General features: G+C 35.8%; 1 protein-coding gene across 1 annotated transcript in view; it reads right to left on the reverse strand.

Annotated features, from left to right (window-relative positions):
* Window positions 1-26,105, reverse strand: part of Adam10 (ADAM metallopeptidase domain 10) — a 103,773-nt gene that overhangs the window by 22,013 nt on the left and 55,655 nt on the right. The window contains exons 5-9 of the mRNA XM_041679534.1: window positions 18,926-19,026; window positions 15,550-15,702; window positions 13,249-13,341; window positions 9,997-10,180; window positions 3,605-3,768 (exon numbers count right to left, since the gene is read on the reverse strand). Of these exons, the coding sequence (XP_041535468.1) occupies window positions 3,605-3,768; window positions 9,997-10,180; window positions 13,249-13,341; window positions 15,550-15,702; window positions 18,926-19,026 (695 nt within the window). The remainder of the gene's footprint in view (window positions 1-3,604; window positions 3,769-9,996; window positions 10,181-13,248; window positions 13,342-15,549; window positions 15,703-18,925; window positions 19,027-26,105) is intronic.

Genomic DNA, 26,105 nt, shown 5'->3' on the forward strand with positions numbered 1-26,105 from the left:
GGGCGATGGTGGCGCACGCCTTTAATCCCAGCACTCGGGAGGCAGAGGCAGGCGGATCTCTGTGAGTTCGAGCCCAGCCTGGTCTACAGAGCTAGTTCCAGGACAGGCTCCAAAGCCACAGAGAAACCCTGTCTCGAAAAAAAAAAAATCATATCTATGTTTCAGTGTGCCTGTGTAAGATAAGCACTGAAGAGTCTAAGTTTTTTAATGGTAGCAGTTAGAAGCATTTGCTACTTATGCAGACCTGGGTTCAGCTCTCAGTACCCACATGGTAAGCTCACAACCATCTGTAAAATCCAGTTCTAAGGGTTCTGACACCTTTTGCTCTATAGACTTGAAGAACCCATCTGGTACAGAGACATATGCAGACAAAACACACATATAAAAATAATTTTTTAAAAGATTTCTAAGTAAGGTAGGCTGAAGCAGGAGAGACATCGGATTTGAAAGGTAAGAGGAGACAACATAGAATATATACTTTGAATTGAATTATGTCAAGGCCTAAATACAAGATAGGAAAACCTGTAGTGATAATTCATTTATATTTTAATAAATAAAGCTTGCCTGAAGACCAGAAGGTAAAACCAAGCCACTAAAGGCCAGGCAGTGGTATCTCATATCTTAATCCCAGTACTAGGGAGGAATATAAGACAGGATGAGACAGGAACTCATTTTCTTTCCGTCTAAGGATTTCTTAGAGGTAAGAACTCTCTAGTGGCTTGGCTGCTTTGCTTTTCTGATCTTCAGGTTGAACCCCAATATTTTTCCCTGGGTTTTTATTTGTGCTACAGAAACCTTATCAGTAGTGTCATCCATCACCCAGCAGAAATCAAGTCAGAGTGGCATGGTTTACGCTAGATTTGCACAAAGACCACTCTGGTAAAAGCAGAAATACATCAGACTTCTCATACTAAGAAGTAGGACCCTTCTCATTTGTGACTACAGCTTTTTACAACATTTTTAAAAAGCAGCTTACAAATACACAATAAATATTTGGGATAATAAAAGTGAATATAAAGAATAACGCAAACCACCGGGAGAAAGTAACATCGTGTGGCAGAGACATAGCAGGAAGGAAGCGGGCAGAACGAGATTTCAGAGGAAGATGTCAAGGTGGAAAGGTTTGGGAGTTTATGTTCAGCTCATCTATAAATCACTCAATAAATACTTATTAAGAATCTACCATGCATATGTAGAATTCACAACATGCACAAAGAAAGAGTGTGATTAAGCATGACAAGGTCATTAAAAGTAGTCAAGTAGGAGAGGAAAAGGTTAGCAAAACAGACAAGGAACAAGAACTAAATTATCTATTAAACAATTTATAAAATAAACAATAATGTTAATTTACTAAATGCCAATTCATTGGCAGTCAGATAAAGATTAAGATGAGAAGTGAGGGGACTAAGGAGATATGGTTGAGCAAGTAAAGTCCCACCCAAATACGCAAACATGAGTTTAGATTCCCAGAACCCACATCAAAGTTGAACAAGGCAATAAGTTGGCAGTCAGACAAATCCCAGGGGTTTACAGGCCAAACAGTCAGACTAGATAAAAGGCAAGCTCCAGATTCAGTGAGATATCCTGCCTTTAAAAAAAAAAAAATGGGTGGCATGTAATGGAGAAAGAAACTTTACACTGGCTTCTGGCCTACACAAACTCAGACTCCACTAAGAATCTGTATTTTGAGCTCCTTTGGAGGTTTATATGAACATTAAAGTAAAACAGGTCAGTCAGGTTTGGTGGTGTATGTATGCCCTTAACTCCAGCATTCAGGAAGAAGAGACAGGCGGACTGCCAAGAGTTTGAGGCCAGCCTGGTATACACAGAGTGACAGACAGCATGGTCTACACAGTCTCCAAAAAAAAAAAAACAATAATAATAAATAAACAAAAATAAAATAAGCCAGGCTCTAGGGCAGTGAAAAGAAATGGTATTGGAAAAAAGGGTATGACAGCACCTCTGGCAAGGCTTGTGATGGAGGGGGCTGTGCAGAAGGGATGTTTTTCCTTGCACCTGAAATTGCAACATAACCATCGACATCAGCCCTCTGCTTATCGCTGATACTTTAAGAACGCTTCTGAAAATAATTTCTCATTTTCTGATGGAGACTTAGACAAGAAAAGTCTGAGACAATGCATTTTAAAAACTTAGAAAACTCAGAAGTGCCTTTCAAAATTTTAAATCACAAGTTCATGAAATTTTTATTAGTTTATTTATTTTGGTGCTGGAAATTAAACCCTGGGCTTCATCTATGCTACATGTGCACTCTATATTGACCTATGCCCTCAAAACCAACAAATTATCCTTTTGTTTGTTTGTTTGTTTTCTTTTTTGAGACACGGTTTCTCTATGTAGCTTTGGAGCCTGTCCTGGAAGGAACTAGCTCTTGTAGACCAGGCTGGCCTTGAATTCACAGAGATCTGCTTGTCTTCGCTTCCCAAGCACTGGGATTAAAGGTGTGTGGCACCACCACCCGTATTTTTTTTAACAAATTATTATGAAAATAAATGATTCCATGTTTACATATGATAAGGTTCAAGTAAGATGAATTTAGATAGTTTTCAAGTGGAATTCCCCAAACATGCACTTGATAAGCTCCATTAAAAGCAGACATAATCTTTAACTATTTCCTACTTCTAAGTTGAATAAATGTTTTAGAGCACTTAAAAATCATCAGAATGGACCAAGTGTTGCAGGGTAGGAAAGACAGCTGTTGTAAGTGCAATAATCATATTGTGGTTATATACGAAACCTTTTTAAAATATGTAATGATGTTTTAATGTAAACATCTTAGCAAAGAAAAAGGAAGAAATGCAAAAAGCAGGTGAGGCAAAACCTTGATAACTGACTAGAGGTCAGCAAATGAGTCCCTATTACCTATAAGCTGCTATTACACAGCCTAAGCTAGGAAAGGCTTTCCATACTTGAAGAACTGAGAAACACATAACATGGAATATGAGACAAAATGTTACCCCCAAAGCCTAACAAAAATGTTCAAATAGGCCCTTTGGGAAAAGCTTGCCAAATCCTGTTCTACATGGTGGGAACATGGCCTATTCTGCTATTTCTTCTTCTGTGTATCAGAAATTTATCGTAAGAAAATGTAAAGTATCAATCAGAACAGAAAAATACACTCAAGTAAATCACAATACTGCTTTAACAGAAACAAAGCTAAAAGACATCATACAATGTAGTAGATTATTAAAAAGAGACTCATTGAAAAGAAATTTGAGTGTATTATGTGTTGGTGACTATTTCAGAACCAGCAAATACAGATAGATCACTTTCTGTCTGAATGAGCCAGGCAGAGTAGGGACTGGCTGATGCATCCACAGATCTTGGGAAGCAGGGACAGGAGGGTCAGGACAAGACTGCCTAGGCTGCATGAGACTCTATCTCAAACTTGTCTCCCCACAAGGAAGCCAGATAAAATTCTGTGCTTTTACAGAATTCTTATTTTCAGTATAGTCAATTACATCGCTGTGCTTTGGCACAGTAACACTAAACATTCATTTATACACTACATGACAGCAAAATATCATTGGAAATAAAAGTCAAGCTAGTCACTTTTTAAATTTTTTAATAATTAGGCTGTACTTACTGGAGATCCAAAGTTATGTCCAACTTCATGAGCAAAAGTAATATGAGAGACTTTAGGAGGCACGTGAGAGCCATAGTTCTGAACAGTAATAATGCCAGTGTTCAACGACTTCTTCTTGCCATCTGAATACAACTTGCTCTTCTCACATATTCCTCCAGAGCTTCCTAATTCAGATTTTTAAAAAATAATAAAATAAAGTAAAAAGTCTAAATTAGTTATATATTCCCCTCCAAAAAATGGGTAAACAATAAATGAAATCATTATATGGAGTTAAAACATATATACTTTTCAATGTAAAATACATCTGGTACCTAAATGACTCAAATACTCCAAAGTTCCGTAGTCCAAGATTTAAAAAAAATTATTTAAAATAAAATGTTAATGGTCCCTGCAAAGAAACCCTAGTACTGAATACACAATCTTTACATGTTTCTCAGCATCAAAGTTTCTGCTGCCATTAACATACCAAAACAAATGTTTTCTTTAAATTTGAATAAGTACACATTTATACTGAATCAAAGCATATACCCCTTCATCTTTTAAATGGAAAACTTATAAATTAAACAAAAGTTAAAATATCCTTAATTACATTCTGCAAAAGTCACATCTACAAACAGAGAAGAGCGTTTAGCATGTGATGGCAGTTCTTCGATTCAATGCATCTATCAAGAGTTCTACTGGTGAAACACTAACTAAATGACACGAATTTAAGAAATAAATTAAAATTTATTAAATTAAATGAAAGAAAGAAGGGTAGAGAGAAGGTGGGAAGAAAGGAAAGGCAAGAAAGGAAATATGGAAGAATACGAGTATCTAGTTTGCTACAAGGTTACTGGACTAGTCACACAACTCTTTAGCAGCTGTGAAATTAAAAAAAAAACTGAATTATGATTTTGCAAGGTTCCCTGAATTCATTTTCAAATTTTAAAAGAAATGACTTATAGTAAGCAGAGTAACCTATTTTGTAGTTTGTCTTTTCATTAACAAGAACTCTAGAGTTCAAGACCAAAATGACAATATATTCATAGCTAAAGGCAGTTACAAGAAATAAAAGAAAAAAATAAATGAGAAAAATCTACTTAGCTGGCCATCTGCCATTCACTTCATCTCAGACTCCCAAATACAGTTACAAACATATGTCACCATGTTTATTTTTTTTAACTTTATAAATATTTTAAGAAGAAATTCTTTAGTCTATGTTCATATTTAAAAGAACGTAGCACAGGTGCCAAGATCCTGGATTTGGTTCTTAGCATCACAAAAATTTACTATTTAAATAAACAGTTCTTCTTATTTAGTATTATTTTTAAAGATTCATTTTTAATTTTATATATGTGGGGGGTGAGCATGCGCACATGTGTGGGTAAATATAGAAGTCAAAAGAGGGTACCAGATCCCTAGGGTTACAGTTCTTAACCACTGAGCCATCACCCCCACCCCAGTATTTTAAAAGACAAAATCAAATTGATTAAAATATTCTGATAATCAAATTATTTCATTTTAGTTTCAACACACTAGGATACAAACATTTTACTAAGCCATTTAAAAGTCTAATGTTTTAAATTCCTGCTAAAACATTTAATAGAAGGCAACTGGAAGCAGAACGGCAAAAGTGGCATGAGTACAGCCAGGCATAGCAGAATATGCCTGTAATCTTAGCGTTCAAGAAACTGGAGCAAGAGAATAGTAAGTTCAAACTAGCCTAATAAGACCTTGTTTTGTTCCCATGTCCTCATAAAAACAACAAAAATCTATTGTTTTAATCCTATTAAATATATGGCAACACACATAAATTTGAAAAACTGTTAGGATTTAGCAAACTGAAATCATAATGCATTTCATGGAAAAGGAAAAGTGAAGAATAAGCCAAGTGCAGAGTTAGCCCACAAAGCACGGACAGCTTTCAGGATGGTCTCTCTCTACACCCTTTTCTGCAAGGAAACAACAGAGAAAACAGAAAGTGATTTATGACTATTTGATCCTTCCTGTTCTTTTTCTGAAGGTTACATCATTCTAGGAACTAGGAAATTAAATTTATGAGTAAGTACTCTAGAACAATTATACACCACACATTAACTCTGAGCAAGTAGTAAATGAATATCTTGTCTTGGTGAAGAATCGTCATGTGAAACTGATACAAAATAACTCCTGTTGAACTTGAACCAGGCACAGAAGACTCCACACTGCACAACAGTTAAAAAGAAAAAAGAGTAAATAGGCACATTTAAAAAAAAAAAAAAAACAACCCGACATATTACTGTATTTTTTAGGTTTAACTAACTTAAGGCAAGATCATATATAAGTCTGAGAATATGCTTCTTAAATACAGTCTCTGTGATTTATATATTGCTTAACCTCCTTAACAACTGTTCTGAGTCTTGAGTTTAATATAATTATAGACTAATAGCATATATTGGAGCAACTCAAATCACACAGGAAAAAAATAAGATACTAAATTTTATTTTATAAACTATGGTTTTTAAATACTGCAACTAGTTTTGACATACTAGAAAATCAATTAGAGATCTAACATCTCGCTAAGTTGACTCTAACTCAAGCTCAGTAACTACTTTACATTATGTAAGGTTATGCTGCAGAGTAATCACAGAGAAATAAAACCTGTGAACAGAATGAGGAATGTTTTTTTCATTCAAACCAAAAGCAGTAACTAACTGAGAAAGCTACAGCCTTGTTCACTTATCTGATACACTGAGACAGGTTATTACAGGACAGAACATACCTCAACAAAACCATGTCGGAGGTGTGTTAAAGAGGTTCAGCAAATGAAATGCAATAGAATGAAGGTGAGCGCTATCTAACTTAAAGGTTTTACTTGTAATCCCAGCACTAATGCTTGGGAAGCTGCAACAAGAAGGTCCCAAGTTCAACATAAATTCAGTGAACCCTCTATCTCAAAAATAATATTTATTTTGTTACAAAATCACTGTATCAAATGATAACAGGTTATCATTTAACCCTGAAGAAAACTGTATAGTAATCTTTCCTGATTTTGGATTGACTTTCTCCCCTGGTGCTGTAGACCAAACCCTAGGCTTTATACATGCTAAGCCAGTACTCTGCCACTGAGCCATACCCCCTGTACGTCTTTATTTGGGAACCAATCTCCTTCTGATTGTGCCACTAAAGGCATGGCATAATTTTAAGTAGGAATCTCCAAGTCAATACAGTTCACTGTGAAGATACTGGGTCTTTGATCAAAGACACTTAAAATAGCACTCAACTACAAGAAAGCCTTAAGTAAGAAAGAAGAAGCAGAGTACATGATGTCTTGATTCCAGAACAAAAGAAAAAGAAGAGATAATTTGAAAAACAACAAAAGATTTAAAGACAAGAAACTTACTATTAATATATTTCAAATCTCATTTTCCTGCATCAACTGGGTAAGCAAAGAGGACTGCAGCTCAAAATCTACATACATACTCTGCGATAATTAACCAGAACATAACATCTTCTCTATTGCCAATTTTTGAAATGTGAAATAACTTCAGAACTTAATGAATTAAATTTAGGGCAAATTAAACAACAGGATAATTAATGAAGATTAATTAGATCAAATAAAAATAAAAGATTAAGAAATACTAACAGACTATTAAACCCAATAAGTCAGCTATGAAGTATTATCTTTAAAAAACAAGATAGCAACAAACACAAGTAAGACATAAGCAAAAAGATGGAGTCTCAAAGGAAGGAAAATAAATTATAATATAAATTAATCTGATGCAACATAATTTACCAAAATGTATTTAAAAAAATAAAAGCAAATAAGAGCCCAGGGCTCTTAGTGCCACTTCTATTCCCACAGAGCCTCAACAATTACTCCACATGATAATGCTGAATTATAGCAGCGTTCCCATGTCCAGTTTCTTTTCTTAAGAAAGAAGAAAATGTGTGTCTTCCAGAGTGTTTTACTCTAAGGAAAAAAAAAATGACAAATCTAGCTGCACTTTTTAGGAGAACAGTGCAGCAAATTCAATCAGGGTTACAAAGAAGCCAAAATGCAGCAGCAACCAAACGTAGCATAACTATAGGCCTTGACCAGGTGGCTTAGCACAACCAGACAAAATTCAATTTATTTTCTTTTCTTGAAGTTGATATGCCCCTTATATTTTTACTTCTCTGTGATTACAAAAGGAAGTGCTTATAATTATTGGTTCTCTGTGTAATGATTTTCATGGGTTTTGTTTTTTAATTTCAGTGTAAACACCTCTGCAAACACATACCTTGTGGTAACCTGAAGCCCCTATCTGGGTAAGATTCTGATTGATTTTAACAGAACAAAGGGACAATGGCCTCTCATTTGAAACCCAGATGAGACATTCCCTATTTCTTTTTAAGCTGGGAGTGAAAAATGGTTGGGTGGTCACTGTTTCAAAAGAAAAGAGGAAAAATACAATACTAAACAGGGCAAATGTACAGTGCCTACTTTTCTGACCTGGAATTGCTGTATTATATGTGACAATCAAGAGCCCTAGAATGTGGGCACATTTCTACCTTGTCTGCCAAGCATATTGCATGTGCCAACTCAGGACATGATCACTTGATTCTTTTGACATTAAGAGCGCCCCATTTGATCCTAACAGGTGGTCAGGAAATGCAAATGTACTTCTGCTCCTTCTTTTGTATGAGGTCACCTGGGGAGTGGCTGCCTTCAGGTCTAGAGTAACTTCACTACCTAAACAACAGAATGCTAATGATTTGATGTCTCAAAGTGTTTCTTTGAGTTATCATTTGTATCATGTTGATAAAGTCTTTTGCTACCCCCCCCCCTTTACATTGGGTATAAAAGCTATGGAAAATTAAATGAGGGCGTTTTAGTAGAAAGAAAGAAAGAAAGAAAGAAAGAAAGAGAGAGAGAAAGAAAGAAATGCAGTCAGTAAAATGTAACAAACCTCTACTGAGAGGCAGGACCTATTATCCTGGGATAATCAAGTAGATTATATATGCAACATTCCTTGTAAAATCAAGTGTATATCAAACTCAAAATTAGTTCAGTTACTGTGGACAAAGCTGCTGGTGTTATTTCAAGGCAGAAACCCTGTATGAAGGCAACTGAAAAGATTCCTTCCTTCCCTCACTCTGGCCTCTAATCTCTCTGCCTATCCTCTCTCTAAGAGCTTTTGGAAAAATCCTTTTAAGACCCAGAGTTGAGGATTTAATAGTCAAGTTAGAGGGCATTTTTCACCTGAAATAACGGGGAAAGGTTATTAACTCAAAAGGAAAAAGCAGAGAAGGGAGAAAAAATGAGGATAGAGGTTGGAAAAAAAGGTCACATTTTCCATTCTGAAGACTCACTCTTCTGTCAATGCTCATGACAGACCAAAGTAGAGTCCTATTTCACCCACGCAAAGAATCTAACAATAAAAACTTACCCAGTGCCATTTTAACAAAATGACTAGTATCACAAAGCGATGGTCCAAATATCCCAAAATCTAGGCATAAATACTAAGCATCCCTAAGCCCACACCCCATCTAATCGTAAGAAAATCATTTGACATCAGCATACGACATCCTACAACCCTGCTAGACAGCATTCTTTAAAACCAGTACGAGGATGGGAGTGGAGAACTCGCCATAACACAACTCTAAAAACTGTTCTAAGTAACAATAAAGCTTCTTTAAAAGGAAAGTAAGCAGTTATGTATGTAAAAGACATGAATCTAATATTTCAAGAAAGATGGTCAAGCTCCTTTCAGGCTGCACATGTCTACTGTTAAAATAAAGACCCAAGGAAATGAAGGTTTTTTCTTTCTTTTTTTCCTATCTGTTGCTTCTTACCAGTTTCTCTGTTCTTTATCTCAATGCAGAACAGAAAAGACAATAAGGTTTTTGGTTTTGTTTTGTTTTCTTTTGACAAAGCAAAAGCATAGTTTTTTTCCTCTTGACTCTCAGGCCCTATTCCAGGCGGCAGGGGAATTTAGTAGCATTTAGTTTTTATGGGAAAATGTAGGTTTCCCTTTTATGATGTCACAAGTACTACTTCTTCCCCCCAAAATTGTGTCAGCTTCTAGAAATGCCAAAATCAGGGTACTTCCCATATTTCTCTTTTAAAATTTTTACTTAGTTATTTATTTACTTAGTTGAGATAGGGTCTTCCAATATAGTCCAAGATGGCTTTGAACTTACCAAGCCTTCTGACTCAATCTGAGAGCTGAGATTACAGGTGTGTACACCACAAGGTCAACTCTTATATCCCTTTCAAAACAAAAAGCTGTTTCATCTATCCCACCATTTGCACTGTTGTGCATCTGATCTTAACTCAGGTTATGTGAATTGAAGTTCTGTACAGGCACAGTTTTTTCCTACTTCAGTAAAACCTAATCTTCCCCCAAGGTTGCTTTTTCTTCCAAGTATTAAGACATTACACAACCTACCTGAAGGTGCTCCAACCCATGCCAGACCAAGAACACCATCATCAAAATCCCGGTCGGTGAAGACATAGGCCAAACAGTAGTCATCATGATTCTGCTCAGAATTCAGCTCCAGGAACTTCTCCACGCCAATATTTGGGAAACGGAAAGGATTTGTAGGGTCCTTTTCATCAGAGGTTGTATTGATCTAAAATTCAAAACAATAATTTAAATAAGTAATTACTACTAGTGTTCTCTACCCACCTCCTCCCACACAGTCCTGAACTGGTCACAGAAACCATAAACACACAAACAAAAAGAACAAAAGGAAAGTAGGACAAGGAAAATGAAATTGAGATGTTCAATTTCTCAGCAAGCATCTGCCAGAGTCCTGAACAGAAGCCATGGAGAGAAGACACTGTACCTCCCCAAGTTCCAATAAGGGAAGTTTGGGTTCTCAAACTCAGCTGTCTAAGTAGGCTCTTTATGGGAGTTCTATAAATGAGGATGAGTATAAAGATACAAAACCTCAGAATCAGCTAATAACTAGAACATCAAATAAGTATGGAATTCAAGACTGATTTTCCTGGTTTTTCTTGAACATGAGTTAAACCTAACTAACTTCTTAATTTATTGTATTTTCTTGGTATACACAAGAATTCTGAATTCTACTTTCAACTCTTCTGTTTTAAACTGTTCTTGCAGATCTTTTGATACTTAGCTATTCTTCTCCACAGTCTCTCCTTCCTAATCTGAAGAACAATTGACAACAGATCTTTACTGAACAACACATTCAAGTGTCAACCTTGTTTCCTCCAGAGATGCCCTCCTAACAGCTTAACCACTAGAGCAGTTCGCTTTCCTGAGAAATCACACCCCAACTGGGTAATAGGTCATATAAAAGGTATATATGAAAGTAAACGTTTTTCTAGAAAGCAAATTTAGTCAATCTGAAAGGCCAGCTTTAACTGATACAGTGAGAATTACAGATTCCTAGGCTCCACACCCTCCAGAAACCAAGAGGCTGGGAGGCAGTATTAAACACAAACACCACTGGAAACAATAATCTAAGGACATGCTTCAGAATTTCTGGCTTAAGTATCAATTAACTGTACACCTTTGGTTATAGTCATTTAATATAAAACTATCCAAAATCAGGCAAATATATATATTATCATAACCCATTAAAATGGGTTTATCTACTTCATATGGAAATAAGTTTTTGACATTTCTTATACTAGCCATAATTAAAAACTGCATCTAAATTTTTGTCAGCTACATTAAAAATGAATAGTTAATTTTTAAGTACTACTGATCTAAACTAAAATGATAATCTGTTATGATGTTCCAAGCTGCCATATTCTTACTGATACACATACATCTTCAGTACCAATCATTTTACTAAGCTCTACCTTTCTCCCAAAGTTGCTAGATACCCACTCTATTATGTTACATTTTATTGTTTTGCCAATAAATCCAATATTCAAACCACTTTTCACATTTACTTACACATTTAAGGATTTCTATTGATTAGGAGTGACTCATAATGTAAATTATATTGCCCTTGAGATAAACCAATGCAAGATTTAATTACACTAGCTTTGAAAGTAAGGAACATCTTCAGCTATTTATATATATATATTGTATATGTACTAAAAGTGTCTAGTATTTATAGTTCTTATTGAGTTACTTTAAGAAAAATATGAAAATATAAAGAAACTTTATGATAAAAATTTTGTAAGAGGATGAAGTCTTTTTAAAACTTAGGTATATCCAGTTAAAAACGTAGAGTCTTAAAAGATATGCACATATATTTAAGAAATTCAGAAAATTATTTACTTAGCCTAATTTATCAGTTATTCAACATTTATTTGCATATAAATTAGAACAATAATTTTCCAAAGCAATAAAATACAACAATAGAAAATAGTGAATATCTAACAACTTTTGGTCAAAGGTAGAGTTTAGTAAATTTATTGGTACTTTGAAGATATGTGTGTATCAGTGAAGAATATGGGAGCCTGGAGGGCTGTAACTGAGATTATTTTAGTTTAAATCAGTAACACTTAAATATTAGCTACCTATTTTTAATATATCTGAATTTTAGGTTCAATTTTTAGTTATAGCCAGTATAACAAAAACGTCAAGAAATTACACTCAGTACCCTATGGTTCTGTTCAACAGGTCTGGAGAGTTACAAACAGAAGAGGTTCTCATAGCCAAATGTAGAGTAACAGCTTTATTTCTTAGAGATCTTCTCAAAATCTGATATATATATATATATATATATATATATATATATATATTGTAAACTGTGAATTTTCAAGATTATAATATAATTGTTTCTCCAATTTCTAATTTTGCTTAAACACTGTATCTATTTTTCCTCTGCTCTAGAATAACAAAAGAGATACATCCAAAACAACATGCACAAGGCAAACCTTAAAAAACTAGCAATAAAAAAGGGGAGAAGTCAAGCAACGTTTATCAGACAAAAAAAGTAGTACTGTTTTACCTCTAGTGTAGTACAGATTAAGGACTTGCAGATTTGATTCTTGCAGTGATAAGTGTACATGTTCATGTGGCAGTCACAGGTTGACACTGGGTGTCTTTCTCTAATACTCTCCACTTAATTTTTGAGACATTTGCTCCCTGAACCTGGGGCTCATCAAACTGACTAGCCAGCCTAGCCAATGAACTTCAGGGACCAGCCTATATCTGCTTTCTCAGTATTGGAGTATGAACATATGAGGCCACACCTGGCTTTTACATAAATTCTGAGCACCCAAACTTGCACAGCAGGTATTTTACCAATTGAACAATCTCCCCAGGTCCCTGAATTTGTTTCTTAAATCATAAACTCAAGTTTGTATGTGTACATGCATACAAGCACACATGCGCCAAGAGTAAAGAGAAACAGCAAGAGTAAATATGATTTAAATTATGTTATTTCATGTATAAAAATGAAGTAAAAAGCAAGTATATTCTTTCTTTGCAAACTTGGTCCTTACTTTTTAATTTTAAGCTTTATTTATTTTTGTTTTATGTGTATTTTGCCTTCATGTATGTAAATTCATCACATGTACGCAGGTGCTCACAGAGGGCAGAAAAGGATACTGAATCATCTAGAATAGGAGTTATAGACAGTTTCTGAGCTATCATGTGGTGCTCAGAACCCAACCAGTCCTCTGAAAGTACATGAGTGCTTTTAACTGTTGAGCCCATCTTTCCAGACCATTTATTACTTTTTAAAATGCCTTTTCTAGAGTTTCTTACCCTTATGCGTTTCACCATGAAACTGATGTTACGGATTCCAGAGAAGTCTGTAGTCTGGTAAATTGTATCAATTGCTTTAACATGACTGGATATCTAGTGATTAAAAAAAAAAAAACATTTTAGGGGTATTGTTGAAATATGAAAACAATTATCAATTTCTTCTTGTACCATCAAGAACTATGCTATACAAATAAATTTTAAAATGTCTATGCTGTATGTTGAACAGAATGGAAAAGATGATTGAGCTAGGACACTGTTTTTCCCAGGCTCTGGCCAATCAACCAACCAATGAACCAATCAGTAAGTGCACCCCTACTTCAGTCCTATTAAAAACTGCTTCATCAGTCCAGCTTGCAGAGTCCCATGTCCCCTTCTTTTTACAGACCTTAATGCCTGGAATATCTTTATTTGTCCTTAAGACTCAAACACTTGTACACGAACCTAACAGTATCAGGGCATGCATTCCTTTCTCAACAATAGTCCTTCTGTTGCTGCACTGGCAGAAATTCCAAAGATTTGTTGATTACTTTCTATGTAATAGGCACAGCCTCAGGGGCCAGGGATAAACTGGTAAATGATATAGAGAAGATTCCTATAAATTAACAAAGGTTTACTATAGTGAGGTATATGGGAGATAAATAATCTGAATTCTAAAAGGGTACTACATGTATTTAAACACGAAAAGGAAATAAATTTAATGAATGATCTCAAGAGTTATTTGTTTACTTAGTTGACTTCCACCTAAGCCCTGGCCATCTGACCACTCTGCATGCAACCTTCCAACTCATCTACAAAACAGCACCCTGGCTACTGCTTACATGTAAATATGTATATAAACTTTCAAAACTTGTTGGCAAGGCACAGAAAATGGCAAAGAAGTAGCATTAATAAGAACATTTCAAAAGCAGTCTCTGCTGATAAACACTCTAAAGAACAGGAAGGCAGGACTGAAGGGTTGGCTCCCAATGCCTGTTCAGTTTTCTCACTGCTTGTGCTCCACTCTCATCTGTAGTGATTCGCGCCGGGCGATGGTGGCGCATGCCTTTAATCCCAGCACTTGGGAGGCAGAGGCAGGCGGATCTCTGTGAGTTCGAGACCAGCCTGGTCTACAGAGCTAGTTCCAGGACAGGCTCCAAAGCCACAGAGAAATCCTGTCTCGAAAAACCATAAAATAAAAAAAAAAAAAAAAGAAAGAAAGAAATCATCTGTAGTGATTCAGGTAATTCTCTAGGCATGATTATATTGCCTGCTTCACAAAGAGTTCCTCCCTCTTTGCCTTTGAGTTTCCCATTTTTAGCCATCTCTACCTTTCTCAAATGGTGACTCCTCCTTAAAGGGTCACTTTTCTTCATGACCTCAATCCTTAGTGAATGACCAAGAGCACTTTATCTTCAAAAGATACTGTGGATATTTAAGAATATCCATGTCCTCTCAGTTTACACTGTCTATCTATAAAGCTGTTTCCTGCTCTTTGAATGTTCTTATTGCTCTCCATTTTTCTTTTATCCCTAAACTATAGCTTATTGTATTCTTTCCATTTTTCACATTTCTTAAAAACCCTCACTGTCTTTCCCACCACCAAAATGAAATCATCATTTATCGCAGAGTACCTCCATCTTCTCAGACACAAATCCTTTGAGTCAAGCATAAATTAAACTTTCTCTTGGTATCTTTAACATAAAAAGACATTTTAAAGGCTACCCTCAAAACATTTCTATTTTTATTCGGATTAATAGACATTACCATAGTTGGTGTGGTAGACAAACCTGTAATCCCAGGACACTTAGGAGACTGAAACAATGGGTTATCATGACTTCAAGGACAGTCTCAGCTGAGAGAGAACTCAAGCCACCCTTGTTCTCAGGGAGAAAGGTGGAGGACAGCTATAAATAATTTTACTTGGAAAACACTATATAAGTACAATGAGATACAAAACAGAAATTATACACTACTCATTGGAAAAGTTCCTGTTTTTTCTTTCGAATTCAAAATAAAAATGGAATTGTTTTCAAAGGTAAGTTTCATACTTGTCTACCATGCATGAGGCCAGCCCCAAGTCCAAACACTTTCCTATCAAAACAAAACAAAGAATAACAAAAGCCTAAGTTTCAGCGTCATCAGCAAATTTAAAAAATTATTTCCTTTATCTTCTGCAGTCCAAAACCTAAACTGGTCTTCCCATCTTCTTTTGCACTTAGTTTACAGACTTCCCCATGGCACAGCTGAAACTATATACTTTCTTTAGCTTTTATTTAAGAAAACAATAGGAGAACTCCTAACACAGTGAGCAATTTTAAGTACCTGGGCAATCACAGCTTCTCGTGTTCCATAGTATTTAAAGAACAGGTGGTCTGTCTGGATATAGAGCTGACAAGTATTTCTTTCAGCCAGAGTTGTGCGCTTTTTCCTCAGGAGCTCGGGACCAATATTAGCAGCATGCTCCTCTTGACGTGCCTGTATGTGGGTCATTTCTGATAATTAGCTTGTTTCACAATTATAGTTTTATAGTTTAGAACACATATGCAAAACCATTTCATATCATATGACTATGTAATATTGCAAGTATTTCTAAAGCCATTAGTGTAACAGGGGCCACTAGAAGTTAGAAAAGAAGCCAGGAATGTGAAGGGTAGCTAGTGGACACCAAAACTTAAAGGGGGTTGCCATGCTCTGGTGTTGTATGGCTAAGTAGAGCAACTACTCTCTACTGCAGCTAATGGCAAACTGCCAGACAAAAGAAATGGTGAAAAGAATTAAGAAACACACACACATAAAGTAGTAAAATCCAAGGAGATGTAAATAATGATGACTCTGATCATCTCACAAACACACACACACTAAAGGTATGTATGCATTACCCCAACTAATATGTACAAACATGTCACTTATATTTTGCAATATTACACATAAATAGCACTTTTATCTACTTTATCCAGAATAGTCTCTGCACAGATAATTTACTATTCAAGTAATTCCTTCATTTTAAAACATTTTCGAAGTGTATTTAAGATATATTCATTTAAATATAAAGTAAGTCAACAGTCATGCATAGTAATTTCTTCTTCGGTTCCCATCTACAGCCTAATCCTATCAAACTCCTAAATACCTAAAAAGTCTGGCATTTTCTATAGCTTTGACATTCCAGCTAAAGCTACCTACCATCTCTGGACTTTTAACTGGTTTTCATACTGTAATCCTTGTGAAAAAGAAAATGTATTCACCTGCATACTATATTTCACTGAATTTCTATTACTCAAAGGACAAATCTTTCAATTCTGCTCCATGAGATCAGTTGTCACACAGCCTCTCTTTACCAACCAACCACTTTCCCTTTCCATGTTGCTTCCAGAAAAGAACCTATATGACCAAGGCCTATTCTCCAAAGTCTAACTATAGGAGTTTTCTATGGTTCTCCAGTACACAGCCTGCCTGTCTCCGGTCTTTCTTAGTATATAATTATGCTGTCTCTCTCAATCTGATTAGTATCTTCCCTCAGATGTAGAGACTGTCAGTTCAATCATTATGTCACTTCATTTATCTATCTTCCTTATTCAGGACAAACTTATATTTATTATTTGTTTAATTTCTGTCCACAACTCATCACTATTACTTCAACCACTAGAATGTAAGTTTTTGAAAAGGAACCTCATTGTGTGTGTCTTGCACTATATCATTATCACCTAATAGCTTTAGCAGAAAGTATTTCTTTAACGAATTACACTACTGTTGAATTCAAACACTCAAAGTTTATAACATCAAAAACATCATTTTAAACCTAATTTGATAGTCGCATAGAATCTGAATTAAATTTTAATCCACAACTCCAAATTTACATTAACAATTTATATTTTCCTTCTCCCTGGACAATTCCCTGTTAATTCATATAAACTATAAATGCTAAATTATGTTCCAAAAAAAAGGAGTAACAGTGAGATAATGAATGTTAATTTGCTTTACTATAATAATTTCATTCTCTCTATATATTTATAATATAGAGACTATATAATAAAGACACATAATTTTTAAAAAGAATTTTAAGTGGTAAAAACAAATTCTACTGGGTTAGTGATATAGCTTAGTGGTACAGTGCTTGCCTAGCATGAACAAGCCCTAAATTCAATTCCCAGCCATGGGGGAGGGAGAAATCAATACTATTAAAAAGCTACAGTCCTAAATAGTACACTTGGAGGAAGCATGCCTTTAATACTAATTTCCTCAGGAGACTTTCATTTAGGTGGTTTCTAGATGATGCCAGTCTGTTTAGCTTGAAAATGACTGAAAAGTACTTCATATGCACAAGTTTGTGTTATACAGTTCATATTTATAATCATGTTACTTCATACATAAAGGATTTGAATGTTAATCTCAGCTACATTTTAAAGATGCATTTACCGTTAAAGGATCTGAATATTAATCTCAGCTACATTTCAAAACTGCATATACAGTTTTAAAACAAAAAAAAAAACAAAACAAAACAAAAAAAAAAACTTCAGGAGAAAAACCTGAATGCTCCAAAATGAAAATATTTTTTGAAGAAAAATTTAAATTAAGTTAGCCTTAAGTGTGAAGGAGATTCCCAAGTAGAGGAGATAACATAAATTAAGTGGTCAAATTTATTAATCATATAATTCAGAATTTCCATATCTTTATTGGGTTTTATTCTTTATCCAACTATTCCCTAAGAAGTGAACTGAAATCTCTGTCATATAGTCTTTCTACTGTTCCTTCTGGTTTAGTCAATTTCAGCTGTATTATTCTGTTCAGAGACAAAACCTCATATAGCAAAACTGGTCTTAAACTCAAAATGGAGCTGAAGACAATCTTGAAATTCTTATCTTGTCTATTCTCCCATGTGCTAAGAAATCAGTATCCAACAAGTGAGCTACAGATGCAGGCACAGCTTTATATATGTTGAAGTTATAGTATAACATTACAACAAAAGAGAACAAAAATCTTTAAAAATATATTTTTCTAATGCTTTCTTACCTGAAATCTACTTCAATATTAACAAAGTATATATAATACTGATTAGAGTTTGAAAATTTTATCTCATATATTTTTACTTTCCACCTTTCTAGATTCCTATCTTTTAGAGGAAGAAGTTAACTTAGTAACTATATAATCCTTTACTTAATAAAATCAAATATACTTTTAAAATTTCACAGAAAATTTAAGAACTTGAGAACACATTCACTGCATTTTCATCCTGCTTCAGTCTCCCAAGTACTGGGATTCCAGCAAGGTGCTCACAACCATGGGCAGCTGCACATATTCTTAAAGTCTATTATTCTCCTGGAGTGTTTATCTAGCCTTTGCTTGGACACTTAAATGGTGTAAAAAATTAGGGGCATGATAACATAGCATAGATTGTTTATGACTATAAAAAGAAAAGATCAATGTGCAATTAAAATGTCAACAGCACTGAGCTTTTATTTAGGGTGAATAATCATCTTGGTTTGTCCAAAGACTCAAGACTCAGTTTTAAAAAGGGAGATCAGCACTACCTCCTTACTACTGCTAAATTATGTGCATGGCCTTTTTGAACATTAAATGAGTATAAATATTTCATAACAGTGGTATAAACGTTTACTAACTCCTAGAACATATTGTGAAAAGAAGAAACACTTGCCCAAGTACATTTCCATGTCTTATGTTTAACAAATGCTGAAATCCTTACCTGTGTTCCTTCCTCTACTCCAGTCATTTGGTACTTTCTCATCCTTTCAAAGACAGAGTGATCTGCACAGCCTCCCTGTGGGCCATACTTATGGGGATAATCTAAAGCAGAAGAAATATCATTGTTACATGTTTAGACAGAGACAGCATATTATCAGTTAAAAATTAACTATCCTAATTTGGAACTGGAGAGATGGTGTAGTGGTTAAGAGCACCTACTGCTCTTCCAGAAGACCTTGGTTCAATTCCCAGTACCCACATGGTGGCTCACAACTGTCTGTTCTTCCAGTTCCAGGAGATCCAATGTCTTCTTCTGGCCTCTGTGGATACCAGGCATAGACACACATGAGGCAACATGCACACCAAATAGAAATAAATTTTAAAAACTGAGTATCATAATTAATGAAGGTCATAAATGTTTAATGAACATTCATGCGAAAGGCACTGTACTAGGGACTTGGACTCCTGGTTCTAGCTTTTAATCTGTGGACAACCTCTGAATTCAAAAACAGAACTATAACCACTCTTTATTTTGGACTTAATTTTCCCACATTAATGAACAGAGCATCTTAAAACTGCAATTTACCTCGTTTTGTTACTTCCCTTTAGTACATTAAATTTCCTACACTACAAATGTACAAATTCCCCCCAATTTGAGCACAGTAAAGCCAACATAAGACTATCTTTGGTTTGAAGTCCTTCTATGAATACTAACTGGCTCAGATACGTGTTCTCCAAAAATACTCTATGGCATGAAAAAAAGTAGATTGATTTTAAATTTATCCCATGTATAATTCAAATCCATGCTACACAAACTAATAACTGTGGTATCATTTGTTCTCCCTTCATGTATTAATTTATCCTCAGCTAAACTGGTTTTGATTTCAAATAAACTATGTAATTTAAGTGAGTCATTTAAGTGTTTATTCTACTTTCTCAATAATCTACAATCTTCTTTCTTATTAAGATTCTCCTTAGTTTAAGAACACATTTTACAATCCAATTCAATAACCACAATTAATAAGAGAACTGACAAAATAAAATGCCAAGATACAGGTAGGAGACAGTATGCACTGAAAAGCCTCAGCAGTAACTGTACAAACCAGGAAAGTAAAACACAACCATTGCCAAGATGGGGAGAGGGAGAACAGAAGGGCACAGTGATCTCGTAAGGGAAATGGGAAAAGAGGAATTCCTTAGGAAGATGGGGATAGGATAAATGGAAAGAGAAGGATACAAAAGATCTAATATGGGAAATGGGGAAAGGCAGGCTCTTTAGGAAGTGGGGAGGAAGGTAAATACAAAAGGAAGGTAAAATAACAATAAGGATATCTAAAAATGCCATTGGGAATCATACTATTAACTATATACTGATGTAGGATTCCCCCATGTATGCTATGAATATGTTTTATTACCATTTGTTAATAAAAAAGCGGCTTTGGCTTATGGCAGGGCAGAATATAGCTAGATGGGAAAACTAAACTGAATGCAGGGAGAAAAAAGGTGGAGTCAAACACACCATGTAGCCACCCAAGAAGCAAGATGTGAGGTAATAAATCATAATAGCTCAGTAGGTAGACCATGAAACTCTTAATCTCAGGGTTGTGAGTTTGAGCCCCACGCTGGGTGCCATTATGTAAATATGGAGACTGAACTTTCATTTCCTGGCCACCCAGACCTGAATAATTACACAAAACTATACTAATTATAACACTGTTTGGCCAACAGTTTAGGCATATTCCTAGGTAGCTCTTACATCTTAAATTAACCCATTTCATTTATTTTATATTTTACCACAAGGTTTGTGGTTTGTTACCTCACATCTTGCTTGTTGAGAGAAGGGAGAAATGATGTAATTATAATATTAAAAAGTTTAAGCAAAGAAAAGATTATTCTATTTCTTACAAGACAACAATGTAGAAGATGATGGATTCTGCTGCTGACTTAGCTGATGTGGTTGTTTGGACAAACATGGCTCCCACAGGTTCTTATACTTGAATGTTTGGTCCCCAGTTGGTAGAACTATCTGGAAAGGATTAGGAGGTGTGTGGCCTTACTGGAGGAGGTGTGTCACTATGGTGTTTTAGGTTTCAAAAGCCTATGTCATCTCCAATTAGCTCTCTCTGCCTTGTGGTTGTTGTCTCAGCACGTAAGCACTCACCTACTGCTCCAGACATGCCTGCCTTTCTGCTGCCATGCTCCCTGCCATCATGGTCATGGACTCACCTTCAAACTGTAAGCCCCTAATAATCTCTTTCTTCCATAAACTGCCTTGGTCATGGTGTCTTCACAGCAAAAGAAAAGTAACTATAACAGCCAGTAACCACAGAAGCAACTGAAAAACCAAAGCTCTAAAAACAAAATGGTTTGCCATATAAACTGTGATATTTAAATTTTTAAATTCCTGTTCCAGTATGATGAGCAATTATTATTTGATTAGTATGTCATGTTCTTATTTTTTGTTTGTGAATCTGTGCATAGTGCTTCTATATAAATTTCTAAGACTGGTATCAATATTTAAGCTAATAAGATTTCATTTTAACATTTACCTTAGGCTAATGTAAGTTTAATGAAGAAAAATATTCAACATTTGATACCATTCTTACTGAACTAAATTAGGCACTCTCCTCCAAAGAGCTGGGCTTACAGTTTTAATTATGAAGTTTCTAAAACTGCTACATCCCCACCCTTCACCCTCAGACACATTCAAAGCTTCCCTCTCACATACTCAGACAATAAAGGACAGATACAAGAGCACATAGATACCATTACTCCCAAATAAGTGACTACTGAAATTAGGAGTTTCAAAAGACAACCACTGTGATTAAATCACTTGCAGCAAGTTTTACAATAATATTCCCTAAATGTCTCCCATACTTAGTCCTTTCCTTTATACTTCAACAACACATACCATTTAAAAAGTATATATCAGAGATGGGTAGTAATGATCTGTTCAACAAAATACGTATTTCTCAAAGACCCTTTTATACTACCATATTAACTTAGTCAGACTTTTAAAAACTACTATTAAAATTAAATACTTTTTGAAAAAGCAGTAATTGCTTGATAAATACTAAACTGAAAAATTAAAATGTTATTTTTTAACAAAAGCAATTTGAATGTCATTGACCAAACTATTCCTCAATATCCTGAGCTAATGTCTGTAGACTGAACTTTGTAGCTTCCCTTCAAGTAAAGCATCACACACAACCAAGTTCTAGTTGAAGTAACTAGCCATGATCCTCCCTGGGTTGTTTTTTTTTTTTTTTCTGAATGGTTGATAGACTCCAACCTGGTAACAGCAGAATGATGCTATGGTTTGAATAAAAAATGTTCCCTACATGCTAGCCAGTCAGCCTGGCCTACCTGGTAAATGCCATACCCATAAGAGACTCTGGACTCTGCCTCAAAAATAAATAAATGAACGAATGAGTAAAGTAGGTAAATAAGTAAAAATGAATGACTAACATATGCATGTATACACATGTATACTGCAAGCACACATACACGTGTGTGTTTGTGAGCATGCGCCACTAAAATAACTTAAAAAATTCCTTAAGGCATTTATTTATACTTTTTAAAGGGAAGCATATAAAAACATGAAAGAACATTAAACAGGCCATTTTTCACAATAAAGCAAGGCAATAAAATACATCTGCAAATACTAACTACGGTAATCAGTGCATTCTGGTTTACTAACAACAACCACTAGTCCAAGAATGCTAAGCAAATGAATTACATTTATAGAGAAGTATGTCAATAGGCAGAATATATAAAAAATTCTTATCTATGCTTGGCAACTGTATGTATACAGCTTCAGAATCCAAAGCATCCAATACAAAGTGAGTGACAAACTACATGAATCTTCTGATTAGATTAATCAAACCAAAACAGGACAACATTATGTATGCAGCTATTATCCAAATAGTCAAGTTCTCAAAAGAAATTTATCATTCACAAATGCAGAAATTCTTCACTAAATGAGGTTAGTGTGATGATGTATATCTACAGACACAATGGTTACACATAAGTCAATGCTATGGGATTTTGTTAGTTTTGAGACAAGATCTCAACATGTAGCTCTGATTGGCCTAGAACTTGCTAGATAGAGAAAGTTGGCCAACTCACAGAGATCTGCCTGCCTCTGCCTCCTAAGTGCTGGTACTAAAGAACTCACCACCATGCCCAACTTATAATGTATTTTCATGGAATCAAACTTGCAAAAACTCCACACACACAAAAAAAGACTTAGTCTAAAACTGTTATATTTTCAGTATTATATTATGAGGATAAAATAAATAGTTCAGCAAATTACAGAAAGTAATGTTAAATTTTAAACAGTGGAAAAACAAAAATGAAAAATACTCATTTTTTAAGTTCAATACCTAAAAAAGTGCACCACAGAGAAAGACTGCAATTGTACAGAGGAAGCATATGAGAGCTGGCTGACTTTCACAGCACTAGCTTTATGTTGAAGTATTACACAGGGATGGATAGTTTCCTGCTTGTCTTTTAGGTCATTTGGTTCTGCTCCTTTTGAAATTCCTCTAAAATCTACATATGTAGACAGGAGTATACCCTACTTGATTTCTGCACCTATTGTTGTCCTATGATTCTGTGCTGGTTCATGGCAGTAGTGGCAGTATGGGTGTGTGATATGTGGTGAGCTTGCATGTGGAGACAAGAGAACAACATTGGGGGTCTTTTTAATCACTCTCCTCTTTCTTCCTTTCTTTCATCCGTGATGTAGGTGGGTCTTCTGTCTATGTGTTACTTTCATTGGTTAATAAAGAAACTGCCTTGGCCTTTTGATAGGCCAGCCCTTAGGTAGGTGGAGTAGACAGAACAGAATTCTGGGAGGAAGAAAGCAGAGTCAGGCAGACACCATGATTCTCCGACCCGAGACAGACGCAGGTTAGGATCTTTCCTGATAATCCACCACCTCGTGGTGCTACACAAATTACTAAATATGGGTTAAAGCAAGATGTGAGAATTAGCCAATAAGAGGCTGAAACTAATGGGCCAGGCAGTGTTTAAATGAATACAGTTTCCGTGTGATTATTCTGGGGCTAAGCTAGCCGTGCGGGATGAAAAGCAGGCCTGCCCGCAGCTCCTTCTACATATCTGTTCCTCCCTCACTCCCTCCCTACCTCTATCTCTATCTGTATCAATGCTTTGCCTACATATATGTCTGTGCATCACTTGCATGCCTACTGTCTGCTGAAGCTAGAAGACATTACTGCTTCTCCTGAAACTGGTGTTACAGGCAGTTGTAAGCTGCCGTGTAGATACTGAAACAGAGTTTGAGTTCTCTGGAAGCAGCCAGGGTTCTCAACCACTGAGCCATATTGTTGGAACCAACCACCACCACCACCACCACACACTTTGATTTTTTTGGGGTGTAGGAGGAAGATGACAGGGTCTCTTGATGAACCTAGAACTCATTGATTCAATTAAACCACCTATCCAGCAAACTCCAGAGATCCTTCTGTTTCACCTCCCCAGTGCTGGAATTACAGGTGTAAGTTGTCTGTTCTAGTTTATTAGATATGTCTTGGTTAGGATCTCTCTTGCTGTGAAGAGACACCATGACCACAGCAACTCTTGTAAAGGAAAACATTTACCTGGGGTGTCTCACTCATAGTTTCATAGATTTAGTCCACTATCGTCATGATGAGCAGACATGGTGCTTGAGAAGGAGCTACAGAAGTGATCTGAACTAGATGTTGCTTGAGCATAGGAGACCTCAAAGTCTGCCCCCACAGCGTCACACTTACACAAATAAGGTCACATCTACTTCATCAAGGGCACAACAGCTAATAGTGCCATTCCCTATGAGCTTATGGGGACCAATTACATTCAAGCTACCATAACATGCATGCTAGGGATCCACTCGAATGTTATGCTTGCATAACAAGCACTTTACTGAGTGAGTCATCTCCCCAGCATTCTTTGGAATGGAAAATCCATTCTGCACACACTCATATAGAAATCACAAAATTGGCACATGATATACTAGTGGTTCAAAATGCAACACTGTAGAACAAATGTTCTCTTATCCTACACTGCACATAATTATTTTCAAACCAGCCAGTAACAACACTGTTGTTAATTCATTGAAAACTCTGGTGATCTCATCAGCTAAAAGAAATGCAAATGCAGACCAAAAAAAAAAAAGCCTTGGGTTGTTTTTCTTTGTTTGTTTTGTTTTGTTTTAGGCGGGGGTTTTCCTATGTAGTTCAGGCTGATTTAAAATTTACTATGTATTCCAGCCTGGTCTCAAACTTAGATCCTCCTCCTTGCCCCCCCCCCTCTCTCTCTCTCTCTCTCACACACACACACACACACACACACACACACACACACACATAGTGATATTTGTATTTTAATAAAGTTTGTTTATAATCAGAATCAAAGTTAGGCCACTAGAGGCTAGGGAGTGGTGTCATACACCTTTAATCCCAGGATTTGGGAGACAGAGACAGATGGCTCTCTCTAAATTCAAGGCTATCCTGGGCCACACAACATTGATCCAGAAATAGATCCAGGTGGTGGTGGTTTACACCTTTAATCCCAGCGTTTGGGAATCACACACCTTTAATCCCAGCATTAAGAAGATGAACAGAGGAGCAATATGGTTGGGCGCAGAGAGGAATAGAAAGAGGGAGAGACAGGAACTCACTGGAGTGTGGAGTCTGAGGATTCATGGAGACCTCACCCTTTTGGTCTGAAGATTTGGTAGAGGTAAAAGGTCTCTCTAGTGGTTGACTGTTTGTTTTTCTAATCTTTAGCTTGAACCCCAATATCTGTCCCTGGATTTTTATTATTTGTGTTACACATACACACACACAAGAAAATGTTTGTTTTGGAGATTTCATCTTTTAGACATCAACATTTGAGATTTTTTTTGGAATGGTGAGGTTTTGGAGTGAAGCGGCAGGGCCTGGCCATTATTGCACAGGCTAGCCACAAACGTTTGAACTGGATTCCCCTTCCTTAACCTCCTTAAGACAACTTGTTATGCATTACTATGCCTCGTTTATATAATTTTTGCTATTTTATACTTTAAAAATTTTGTTCTTTGGGGATATTTCAGTCTGGGACTGTGACAGCTGAGATTATGATTAGCATTGGTTATCATCGATACATTGTTATGGATGCAAGCTATGTTTCATCATTAA

This window comes from Microtus oregoni, unplaced genomic scaffold, assembly GCF_018167655.1.
Source record: "Microtus oregoni isolate MIOR12 unplaced genomic scaffold, Mior012 000032F_ref0000030, whole genome shotgun sequence".
NCBI lineage: Eukaryota > Metazoa > Chordata > Mammalia > Rodentia > Cricetidae > Microtus > Microtus oregoni.